This window comes from Bufo gargarizans, chromosome 2 (genome assembly GCF_014858855.1).
Source record: "Bufo gargarizans isolate SCDJY-AF-19 chromosome 2, ASM1485885v1, whole genome shotgun sequence".
In the NCBI taxonomy this organism is placed as follows: Eukaryota; Metazoa; Chordata; class Amphibia; order Anura; family Bufonidae; genus Bufo; species Bufo gargarizans.
In genome coordinates, this window is record NC_058081.1 from 94,567,667 (window position 1) to 94,580,899 (window position 13,233).

Here is a 13,233-nt window from a genome sequence, read left to right on the forward strand (position 1 = left end):
CCCTTCCACAATGTGAATAAGGCCCTACTTTATGTGATATACAGGTTGTATCGGAGTGCCTCTTCCTTGTAATTTTTGGCAGCATTTTTACTTTATATACAAGTAAATATACAGGAAAGAATGTCTCCTAACAATTTTTCCTCTAAAATCAATTTTGTCTTCGGTTTTGTGCGTATCATTGTCAGTCTGTAAAACGTAGTGTACTACTCAGACAACATTGTTCCCAGCAGCGACCTGGGAGTCTAAGATTCATCCAGACATCCTCCCCATGCTGTTCCAGAACCATTTTGGTAGTATTTCCTATGAACCAGGCACCCTACCCTCTTCAGAGCAGGGGGTGCCTGGTTTAATGCTCGGGTTCCCCCATTGACTTCCATTGTGCTCGGGTGTTCGGTAGAGCACCCGAGCATCCCGATGTGTTGGGCCCGAGCCCCTGAGCACTATGGTGCTCGATCAACACTACTGATTAAGCTTTTTTTTTTTAACTGAGTACTGTGATATGATAAACTATGGGAAGAAGAAACTGAATCTCTTTGTAAGCATTTGTTATACTTCTTCAGAAGAGTCCCTTTCATTGCATACACAGACATGTCCCGTTCACTTGTCCAGGACCGAATAGGATGAGCTTCTGTAGCAGCCATAGGGCTGTATTACACTGGCATATAGTGCTGACGATTGTTGGAAAGCTGACGATAGTGCTGACGATTGTCGCCTGCTCATTAGTGAAAGAGAGAGCTGCAATTACATGCAACGATGTCCTCCACAGTATGGGGAGGAGTGATCGCTAATGCGATTTGCTGGCAGCAGAGTGGAGCACAATCTGCCACTGGCAAATGATGATTTTTGTGACGTTTGCTAAATCATTGCGTAATACATGCATCATTGTAGCCATGATCTGGCCGACCATCAGCAGCAACTGAAAACACTAGCAATCAAAAAGTGTTTACCCCAAAATGATACCAATGAAAACTACAAGTCATCCTGCAAAAGTCAAGCCCCCCAACACAACTCCATAGAAAGAAAAATAAAAAAAGTTATGGGTCTTGGGATGCGGCAAAGCAAAAACATTTTCTTCTATTGCACAAAAGTAGTAAAACGTAAAAAAACTATATGTATTTGGTATCACTATAATCATATTGAACCAGAGAATAACGACATTATGTTACCTATGCCTAAAAAGTAACGCTGCAAAACTTATAACGTAAAAACTCGGTGGCAGTATTGCTGTTTTTTCCCATCTCCCTCCCATAGCCGCAAAATATGGATGTCTTCCTGTGTGCTTTTCTCATCCATATGTCTGTTCCGCAAAAAGGTAGAACATGTCCTATTCTTGACAACAAAAGTCAATGGGTTCGAAAAAAAACAAAAAAAGATGCCTCATGGACATCACATGCGGACCACAAAATATGTACGATCGTGTTAATGTACACTCAATATACAGATCAGAGAATCATATGTAAAGCTACAAATTTAAGGCGGACTGTTGTGTTTTACAGTCGCATGAATCACAGATTTAGTAAGACTGTTATCATTCCCATGCCTATACATGACTTTTTAATTTAATCTGTGTTAACATAACATACAAATAGTTTGGATTTGAATTAAATAATTAATATATTGTTTATTTTGAGGGTAAGAATGGTATTAAAGATAAAAAAAAAAAAGACGTTGTACATCCCCAATCCATGCTGTTCCTCCCATTCTCCCATTCCAGTGCTTCCTTGGTCTTCTCTGGTCACTGCTGTGGGTAGCAACTGGCTGAACAATCATTTCCTGTTTGTGGAGATGGGCCAGCAAGGAGAGACCAGTTGGGACCTGGGAAGTGTTGGGATTTTTTTTTAAGCCATTTTGACCCTTGAAAAAAAAAAAAAGATAAATTACCGACTAGACAACATCTTCATCAGGTAATTGACCTATTGTTTATATCAAGTTTTTGAATATCTGATGGGGGGGGGGGGGGGGGGGGGCACTAACTCCTTGCACTCCCACAAAACAGCTGTTGAAAGAGACCTCTTCCGAGGCCAGTGACATGACTGGCTACTAATCCCGATAATAGGCCTAACTTCTTGGTCTGAACAGGTCACTTTTCAGCAGTGATCCTATAAGTTAATAACACAGGATCCACCATTCACAATAGGTGATATTACAGCTTATCTGCTCCCTCCTGACCTCTGTACGGGTCACAGAGCATGCCTAGAAAACTCTACTATAGAAGTCAATCAGTCCCCCCTTGTCCATTGTGTCTATGGCCCATGGTGGCTCCTAAATGCTTTTAACAACAGCTCAGGCAAGATGGCAGTCCCCATAATCATGTTCAAGACATAGAAAAAAAAATAATCTACAATCCGATAATAAAAACAGTAGAAAAAAGGATGTGTGTCTATCTGGCTTTAATTGGCAGAAATAAATTATAGGTGACACATTCGCTAATTTTGTCTGGATATTTGACTTGCCCCATCCCAAGTCTTAAAGGAGCTGTCTGATTACTGATATTATATATCCTCAGTATAGGTCATCAATATCAGATTGATGGGGGTCCAACTCCCGGCACCCCCACCACTCGTATGGGCCCTGTGTTGTCTGCACTGTTTATCTGTTAGCTGTTGAAATTGCAGGTGTAATTCACTTGAATGGGATGGAGGAGCTGTAATTACGGAGATGCGTAACGGAAACATGGATCGAAACCCCAATGGAAGCACTACGGAGTGCTTCCATCCGTGCATCCAGACCGCAAAAAAGTAGAACTTGTTCTATTGTTTTGCAGTGCGGACGGATCACAGATCCATTCAAGTTGAATGGGTCTCGATCCGTCCCGAACGCCGCATGAACGTTGCCCATGCATTGGGGACTGCAAATTGCGTGGAACGGATGCAGAACGTTCGTGTGCAAGGGGCCTTATGCCTGTGGAGGCTCCTGGTTTTGACTCACAATCACTGATGGAAATCACTGTTGTGCGAATGAGGCTTTAAAGAGTCAAGCGTTCATAGTAAGACCACCAAGCAAGAGTTTTGGTTTGGGATCACACTAGTTTATTCCTAATGGACATCTTGTTGGTAATATTCCCAGTGCACCTGTCATTTTACTAAGAAGCGACCATTCTCCAAGATATAGACTCTTCTGCATGTGATGCCATAAAGGCCATGAGACATTACATGATTAAAGTAGAGCCCCACCACCTTATGATGTGATGTCTTGATGTAAGGAAAGTAAACAAACAACAAAGGACAGGCAGGCACCAGTGGCACAGAAGTACTAATATAAGTGCTGTAAGGTCTGCTTTATTTTCAAGTAATAACCCTATAAAAACCAATTTGCATATGGAAAAACCACCCAAGGTAAGGATATACCCATCATATACCATGAAGAAACCCATAACAAGCTGTATAGTCCCGGAATATATACTAAGATTGTCTGTAAAGAAGGCCAATTGTTTCCTGGTTGGATGAGGTACATAGCTATGCATTAGCATTTCCCCCTCAAATTTTTGTCCAGATCCAGTAACTGACGAAGAAATCCACGATTAGGGATGATTCCCCTTCGATCCTTTACTGTGTTAATTGCTTCAACCAAAGTCATGTGGTGGTAAATCATGAGATATGCAAGCACCAACGTTGCCGATCTGCTCACCCCTACTGCACAATGGACCAAGATTTTGCCTAAGAAGGTAAACATACAGTATCAGGCGAATCATTCCAAACAATTCTGAAATTGTGCATATTATCCCATAGGTCTAAATAGCAGTTCCAATAAATTTTTCTAATAAAAGTACACACATGCCAGATGTACGAGTTGACTTTTCTTAAGGGCTCTTTCTTATAAACAAAAAGTATTAAAAAAGTCATTGCATAAAACACATAAAACAGCATAAAGAAGCTTTGATTTTCTGTTCTTACTTGTTTGTGGATAATGAAAATGTTAAGGGTACGGCCACATGGTCAGATTTCGTGATGCAGTTGTGGAAGCCAAACCCAGGAGTGAATTCAAAAGAAGAAGAGGAGTCGTCGTGTCTGTGCTTTATACTTTCTCTTCTTTTATGATTCACTCCTGATTTTGGCTTCCAAAACTACATCAGGAGACCTGACCGTGTGGCCATACCCTAAGAATGTCGGGGGTCCTTTTTATTAAGACTCAAGTGGTTGGCAGTTGTAGTGAGCCCCAGTACTCTCTTAAGCACTAAGACCACAACTATCTATAGCAGGGGGGCACAACCTGTGGCCCGGGGGCCACATACAGACCTCAATACTATTCTGTGCGGCCCCCAACAGTCTGGTAACAGACACGTATGTCTATGTCTTGTGGCTGCTCACATGTATCTTTCATGCATCCTCCCAATAGATGGTAGTACTAGAAGTGTAACTAGACATTAATGATATATACTGTATGTGCAATATTTTCGGCCCTTGGAATTGGTTCAGGCTGACAACGTGGACCCCAACCAGAAAAGGTTGTGCACCCCTGATCTATAGGAACGGTTTCAGATTTTACAAAGTTTACTGAAATATCCATGCCAACATTATCCTGATACTTTGGACTGTAGTGAAGGTCCAGGAAGTTGACTTGTTGCTCATTTAGTGATAATGAAAATATAATAATTTAAAGAGAATTTTCCAACCTCTGAAAACATATCGATAGGTTAATTGGCTTCCTATAAAGTTATCCCTGATGTGCCAAAGGTAAAGAAAGTAGAATGTGACCCATTAGAGACAAGGACCGATGAGAATGGTGACAATTTAGAAAAAACACCTTTGGGTACAGATTTATTTATTACTATGGTTAGGATCTTAAAGGTGTTGTCCTGTCAAAAATACTCTACATTTTTCAAACCAGCAACTGGATCTAAATACTTTTGTAATTGCATTTAATTAAATGTTTACTATAGCCACAGAGTTATTCAATAAAATCTATCTGTATAGCGGCACCAGCTGTTTGTCCTTTTTCTAAATTCTCTGTCCAGCTCATTGAGGTGGACACACAGGCTCAGTTCCATCCTTCCACTGCCACCAGCTGCAGCAGAAGGATTCATCCCCTGGGAGAGTCAGCTTGATATAAATCTAGCAGAGCAATGAATGGGGAGATCTCTGGATCCATGTGAGGTACAGGGCTGGTTCTAGCTTTGTTAGGAAGAGATTATCATGTACTGTATCATATGCAATTCTCATTTTTTACATTACTCATCAGATAACTCCTTTAAGATGGCTGTAATGCTGCAGAATGTCATATATCAGATTAGGAGAGTTTGTTCAGGGATTCATCCACATCAAATTGTAAAAGATTTGGATTCAGCTAGAATCCAAATTCTTGGGAAATTAGAGAGAGATTTGATTAGTTTAGAAATAGATTTGCTCAACTCTAGTGACAACCATTATTGTTCCTGTAGAGATTGCCACCCGGCATTGCCAGTGATCAGTAAAGAATATTTCTCCACCAGTCTCTTACCTCTTCCTCTTAGGGCCCGGTGAATGAAATCTGCTGCTGGATAGAAATGTACACTCATATCAAACGTGGGGCAGTCCTGAGCATCTATTCCCATGTACAAAATGTGCATTCCTTTGTAGTACTCCTCTCCTCCTCTGAAGCGACTGTGTGTAGCGTTCAGGATGTGAGTGATACGTATCCGATGTAGTTCACCTTTATTGGCCGCCATCTCCCTGGACTCGGAATAAGAAAAGCCTCTCAAAAAATAATATCTGATAACGAATAGAATTCTACTTCTACACAGACATATTGTGCTAATATAGAAGCCATTTTATAATTAAACTGCAGCTTACAATGTAAAATTGTGGTAATCGCTGTCCACAGCAGTGATATTAGTTTAGATGGCATGTCACATATGTGCCCAGGGACTGGGTCATGTGTCAAGTGTGGCATGTCAGGTGCTTAGGTCTAGTAAAAGGTTCAGTGGGCGACTATGTAAGGTTATTTTCAGAGATTGGAAATTTAATGTGGATTTTGGCTTATATTCTGTCGTGTGAAGTGCAGCGAGCACAGGGAGAAGCAGTGAGAAGATGGGAGTGGTAGTGGCCCTGATGAATTGTTGTGTCCTGTGTATTCTCTCAGACCAATGCTCCCAGTGGAAAGACAGTATTGAGTAATGAGGCCAGAATAAAGCATATTAAAGTTTATTTTTCTAAGGAAAATGTACATCATCAAATACATTCAGTATTTGTAGTAAAAAAGAAGTTATACACTGTCACTTCTAGATATGCTTTCCATGGGTGAGCTTAGAATTTTTGACATGGATTTTCTTGCAAATCAGAATCATATTTTTCAGGATTTAGGGAACAGCAGGAATTATTTGAAAGGTAAGTGACACTTTGGTTTCATGAAAGGTCTAAAATCCCTTTAAAGGCTATATACACCTTTGGGTGCAATTTTTATTTTATTATTCTTACATTGTACTCATTTTGAGCTAAATTTTTTTTTTTTTATTGGTCTTTATTAAAAATATGGAGCCCTTTTTTCTGTACAGAGCTGAGATGCTCTAGTAGTACCCTTTGGATTTTCTGTCAGACCAGGAGCAGACGGACTCCTTATCTCTGCTCTCTGACATTATATACACTCATTTGTAGCTCAGTTCTTATCTTACTGATAAGAATGTGGCTTAAATAGGTGTTTATGACCTCTAAGTTAGGAGATAAGGTTTATTAAATGACCAAAATCACTTGCTTTCAAGTCTGGACTTCTGATCGTTTAAAGTGATTTCACGATAGGTTAGATAGCAGAGACACAGATTCTACATTGACACAAAGTGGAAGCACCAGTCACACAGCTAGAAAAACTGTTAACGCTTTGTGACAATTTTTTAATAAAGGCCAATTTAAAAAAGATTTTTTAGCCAAAAATGAGTAAAATACAATAATAAAAAAACACTGTAGTTTTTGATGCAGTTGTTTTAAGCTAAGGTCACAAATGGGTCCATCAAGAAAGAGAAGTAGAAGTCCTTTTTTTAAAAATTTCCCATACTGTTTGAATCCATTTGTGGCTGTGGCTAAAAAACAAAACAAAAGAAAAACAAAACAAACAAGAGGAACCAAAGAATGCTGTGTGTGAAACCAGGCTGGAATTACTCAAGCAATTTTGTTTGCAGTTTTTTAAACCAAGGACAGAAGTGGATTTCATTGGAAATATAAAAGGTAGAACATCTACCGTACTTCATGATGGGGCCACTTCTAGCTTTGAATAAAAAAATAAAAGTATATAAAAAAACTGCCTATGCCTAATACCTTTTACACTGTCAGATTATTGGGAACAAGTGTTTATACAAATGCTCTTCTGACAAATTATCGGAGAACTTGCAGGATAACAAGCCGAACTGGATGGACAAATGTGTTTTTTTCGCGGCCTTATGTACTATGTTACTATCACCGGACCCTTAATTTTCAAGCGCTTCAACAACAAGTTTGAATTCACACGACAGATCTGCTGCATACATTTCTGCAACTATTCATCTGAATTGGGTTTCCTGCCAAAATACCTCATTATCATGAATGAAAGTGCTCCTCAGAAAGGTCTCCCATTTTCTGAAGCTCCATTGTCAATAACGATTGTGAAGTCAAGATGCTAATTTAGGTTTATAAATCTGAACATGCTGCAATATATTATAAACCCTATGACGTTATGAACCTGTCCACAAGGAATGTATCCTAAAGAAAGGAGACTAGAAGAATGCCACACACAGCTCTCGCCAAATGAAGGAATTTTAAAAACGAATAAAATAAGAGCAATTAGACTATAGATAACATCTAGGGATCCGGAGAGAAATAAATTCCCTGAATCCACGTTTCACAAACTAGGTGAGCTTCTCTACCTATTAGATTTGCACTGTGCAATGTCCTGTAATAAAGTGTGTATTCTCTCTATATTACACTTCCGTTAGTATCACTTACTGATCTCCCAAAAAGAGTCCTGGCCACACTTCATCCGCATGGTTCCGTATAGTTTTCCCAGTATACAGAATCTTTTCCAGTTCATACACATTTAATATTGGATGGCTAGCTCGTTGTAATGGTCCCCTAAGCAATGAGTTGCGATAATATCTCGAAGTCATGATGGTCTCTGTAACGTAAATGGAAAGGGTTAATGTAACAGTTTATATCATTCTGAAAGTTAGGTATGTTTAAAAAAATATATATAAAATTTTTGCATGTACAATACTTTACACATTGGGAAGTTAAAGGGGCTCTCCAGGCTCCAGATATTGATGACTTATCCTCAGCAGAGGTCATCAATATCGTAATGGTGGGGTCTGACACTCTACCGATCAGCAAAAAAACTGTCTCCCTTGGTCCTTAAATGGGTATTCCAGATTTTAACAATGATGGCCTATCTAGAGGATAGGCTATCAATATGTTATCTGCTGGGGTTTGACAGCCCAATTAGTTGTTGTAGAACAGGCATGCTCAACCTGCGACCCTCCAGCTGTTGTAAAACTACAACTCCCACAATGCCCTGCTGTAGGCTGTTCGGGTAAGCTGGGAGTTGTAGTTTTGCAACAGCTGGAAGGCCGCAGGTTGAGCATGCCTGTTGTAGAGTATGTGCCACAACTACACAGCTCTGTCCATTGTACAGTGGTCACAGCAGGTGTCCACAGTGCTGCCCCCCTAGGGGAATGGTAACACAAATGGCACAACAGTTCTAGGAAGAGTTGCCACGACTGGTGCTTTTTAACCCCTTTATGAACATAATGAAAATGTAGGTCGTGGATAGCTGTCTGTTAATGATCCATGATGTACATTTTCGTCCCTCTGTCACAATGTGACCATGAGAAGCTAATAGGCTGTTATGGCAGCCGGAGGCCTATTTTATTTATTAAGTACTAAGACATAAAATAAAAAAAGATATCAATTTGCTTTTGCCATAATCATACACCATTATATCATTTATCATGTTTATATCCTTTATTATACATCATTTATACCGCATGGTGAACAACATATAAAACAGACCCAAACAACCAAAAAATTGTGGAATTGTTTTTGCCTCTCTCCTTATTAAAAAAAATAATTGCCTCCAGTACAAAAATACCTCCACATAAATTTATCAAAAATAAGCTTTATTCAATACAAAAAAAATACATAGACATAAGTATAGCAGCGGGTTGATACTCCAAAAGAGGACATAAAGGGCGCTGCAGAGTCAGTCTCCACAAATCCACATATGTCAAAAATCAAGTAAATTACTGTGCACCCAACACTAACAATGATATAAAAAGCTCAAAAGGAGCCAACTGAAAACCTTAAACATAGTGATATGGGGATAATGTCATTACACAGCATATAACAACTACATATGGACAGTGGCGTACATAGAGAAGTCAGGGCCCCATAGCAAGGATCAAACCAGGCCCCCCACACAGGACAGAAGGGCTTCTGCCTAAACCCCTTTCCAATGACCCTTGGACCATTTGGGCCCCCTCTTGCCCTTGGCCCCATAGCAGTCGCATGGTCTGCCGCTATGGTAGTTACGCCCCTGCATATGGATTACAGACCGACTCTGCAGCGTCCTCTTCCCAACATCATTTTTCCCTAATGCCTCATTCACACGTCAGTGTTCGGCCAGTGATTTCCATCAGTGATTGTGAGCCAAAACCAGATGCGGCTCTAAACACAGAACAGATGCAGACCTTTCCCTTATATCTTATGTCTGGTTTTGGCTCACAATCGCTGATCAAAACACTGACGTGTGAATGAGGCTTAAGGCTTCTTGCGGAAGGAATGTATGCTCAAGAAAGGAGACTAGAGGAGTGCCACACACACAGCTTCACTCGTCCGATCAGCAGCAGGGGTCCGGCAGTCAATGATAGCAGGGCTCCCGCATCGGTGAAAACACTGATGATGGTGCATTAATCCTTGCTATGCAGCGGTCAGCGCTCACGGTCATGTGCAATGTTAGTGTCGGGTCCCCACGCTGCGGTGACCGGGACCCGATGGCTGGGAAGGCAGCCCGATGCCCTCCATAGACCCAGCTCCCCTGGGGGTTAAACCAATTACTTTTCAGAACAAGCTGCCATGTTTGTGTACATGAGTGATAGCACCATTCATCACCATTACAGACCTTGCATTTTTTTGTAGTTTTCCCTCTCAGGCTCCTTCTCCAATTGTCAGTTCTTCCCGAGTTAGTGAATGAAGATTAGTAGATATGATACCTCCCATACACAGCACACAAGAAGTAGAAGAAATTCTGCTCCACTATCACAATCTATCATATACAGAGAAGCAGAAGAGCAGGAAAGGCGATATAAAGTTCTGAGCATTGTACATTTGGATCCTCCTCCGTCTCCCCTCTTCTAAGGGCAGCAGGTATTCTGATCCTTGAGGGAGGTGGCAGGCCCTCTTGGTCTCTCAAAATGTATTCAGCAGAGAATTCTGAGTGAATGTTAGTTTAGGGGGAGGAGGAAAGCAGTGATAAGTGTAGAAAGAGGCATATTCACTCTGATTTGACATATTAGAAAGTTTCTTAAGTTAGCCTGTACTATACATGTATGTAAGCTATAAGAACAGTTAGTGACCGTTTATGGCCCAAAATAGGCATCTCATTAAGGGTTTAGAGCCATACATGAATTCAAGTATAGTCTAATCATTAGACAGATCAGGTGGGTGTAGGTAGCAGATAGGTACCAGACAATATTTACCTACAGCCTCCTGAGTTGTAAATCTCGTACTGTTGACCCAGGGCTATCTGCTGTTTACCACCCCTGCCTCATGCAATATAGTGTATAGGACAGAGGTAGAGGGTCAATCTACAGTTCTGCTAAACATCATCTCCTGCTCTTTCCTCCATGCATGATGTGGTTCTTTGTGTCACACATGGTTCTCATGCAGTAGCTTTGTTAAGTGGTTTATATGCTGGTCCAGTAACAATTGTAAACAGGCATTTAGCCTTATCTCTTTAATTATTTTTTATTATCTTTACAATTTGAATAGATAGATGTAGATTTTGAAGCTGAGTGTCTTCTTGATAAAATTACTGCTCCTGTAACATTACAAATCGTTGCATATTAAAGATTTCATCCCTTAACTTTAATGACTCTTTAATTGTATTTGCATATTATAATATTTTCAAAATCATTAAATAATTTTTATTTGTCTGCATGACTAATCGAGATATGTGGAAAAATAAAGAAAGAAATGCACCTATGTTTAGCGCGTTGTTATTCACCCCACTCCTTTCCATTTTAAACGGGCTGTTCAGCCTCCTAAAATATTTGTAAAAAAAAAAAGGAAGCTTTAAAATAGTATTAAACTTACCAATCCCTCACCGCTCCTGTTCTGACACTTTCGAGGTTCCCCACAAGTCACATGACCATGTGACAGCTGCAGCCAGTCACTAGCTGTAGCGGTAAAGTGTAAACATCAGTGAGGTCAGTGCTGCAGCTAGTGATTGGCTGCAGTGGTCACAGGTTCGTATTAAGACGTCATTGGACATGTCCCTTCTTGGCACGGCTGCAGCTTTAAATTGTCAGTCTTCTTAAAAGGCTGAGCATTGCTAAAGAGAATCTGTCAGTCTAGTAAGTCCGATGGGCACATGTACATAGTCAGGGTCTGGGGTAGTGGCAAGAACTGGCTGGATGTTACACACAGATGTCGTCAGTGCTCAGTACAATGCTGAAGACTGACAGCAACACTGTTACAGTTTTACTAAAAAGACTCTTTACAGTATGTTTTCTAGTATATCTCTCCCTATTGAAATACACTCACCTAAAGAATTATTAGGAACACCTGTTCTATTTCTCATTAATGCGATTATCTAGTCAACCAATCACATGGCAGTTGCTTCAATGCATGTAGGGTTGTGGTCCTGGTCAAGACAATCTCCTGAACTCCACACTGAATGTCAGAATGGGAAAGAAAGGTGGGCTACAACAGCAGAAGACCCCACCGGGTGCCACTCATCTCCACTACAAATAGGAAAAAGAGGCTACAATTTGCACGAGCTCACCAAAATTGGACTGGTCTGATGAGTCTCGATTTCTGTTGAGACATTCAAATGGTAGAGTCCGAATTTGGCGTAAACAGAATGAGATCATGTATCCATCATGCCTTGTTACCACTGTGCAGGCTGGTGGGGGTGGTGTAATGGTGTGGGGGATGTTTTCTGGGCACACTTTAGGCCCCTTAGTGCCAATTGGCCATCGTTTAAATGCCACGAGCTACCTGAGCATTGTTTCTGACCATGTCCATCCCTTCATGACCACCATGTACCCATCCTCTGATGGTTACTTCCAGCAGGATAATGCACCATGTCACAAAGCTCGAATCATTTCAAATTGGTTTCTTGAACATGACAATGAGTTCACTGTACTAAAATGGCCCCCACAGTCACCAGATCTCAACCCAATAGAGCATCTTTGGGATGTGGTGGAACAGGAGCTTCGTGCCCTGGATGTGCATTCCTCAAATCTCCATCAACTGCAAGATGCTATCCTATCAATATGGGCCAACATTTCTAAAGAATGCTATCAGCACCTTGCCGAATCAATGCCACGTAGAATTAAGGCAGTTCTGAAGGCAAAAGGGGGTTCAACACCGTATTAGTATGGTGTTCCTAATAATTCTTTAGGTGAGTGTATATTACAAAGATGTTTAACATCCCTGTCCCTACACTATATAAAATATAAACCGAAACAACAGATACACTTTAAGCCGGCGCTCCGCAATCTCCAGCACTACTTCCCATTGTAATGAAAGGGAGGCAGAAAGGACGCAGCTGCAGGTGGGTATTCAGTGAAATTTCGGGGTTACTCTCCATTCCGAAATTCTGTTGTAAAACCTGCAGTGTGAATGTCTCCTAAGAGGTTTTTCTTCTAAAAAATAAAAATAAAATAAAAAATAGGTGGTTTGACAACCCATGTAATTCTCTCGAACAGTATATAATTGTTCTACCGTTATCCCCTTTGGACCCTACACACTGTGACACTGACAGTGCAAGACTGGGCAGGGAATGAGGTGTCGTACTTTACGCCACTCCATGCAGGTCTCCAGATACCAATTCCAGGGAGTTCAAACAAGTGCAATTGGTAAGGGCAGTGGCATACATAAAGAAGTAAGGGCCCCATAGCAATGATCAAACCAGGCCCCCCACACAGGACAGAAGGGATTCTGCTTAAACCCTTTTTAAATGACCCTTGTCCCATTTTTCCACTGCCTCATTCGCTAAAAGTTGTCCCTTTAGACAGGGCCGTCTTTAATATTGATTGGACCGTGGGCAAGGATTTCCTTGGGCCCCCTGGATCCC

General features: G+C 40.9%; 1 protein-coding gene across 3 annotated transcripts in view; it reads right to left on the reverse strand.

The window, feature by feature from the left end:
• Nucleotides 1–3,250: 3,250 nt before the first annotated feature.
• Nucleotides 3,251–13,233, reverse strand: part of DUSP26 (dual specificity phosphatase 26) — a 35,331-nt gene continuing 25,348 nt past the window's right edge. For 2 of the 3 annotated variants that reach the window (XM_044279324.1, XM_044279325.1), the window contains exons 2-4: nucleotides 7,887–8,055; nucleotides 5,437–5,648; nucleotides 3,251–3,656 (exon numbers count right to left, since the gene is read on the reverse strand). In XM_044279324.1, coding sequence (XP_044135259.1) covers nucleotides 3,463–3,656; nucleotides 5,437–5,648; nucleotides 7,887–8,047 — 567 coding nt within the window. In that variant the 5' untranslated portion in view covers nucleotides 8,048–8,055 and the 3' untranslated portion in view covers nucleotides 3,251–3,462. Of the gene's footprint in view, nucleotides 3,657–5,436; nucleotides 5,649–7,886; nucleotides 8,056–11,132; nucleotides 11,195–13,233 lie in introns of all 3 variants that reach the window. The other variant, XM_044279323.1, reaches the window with a different exon arrangement.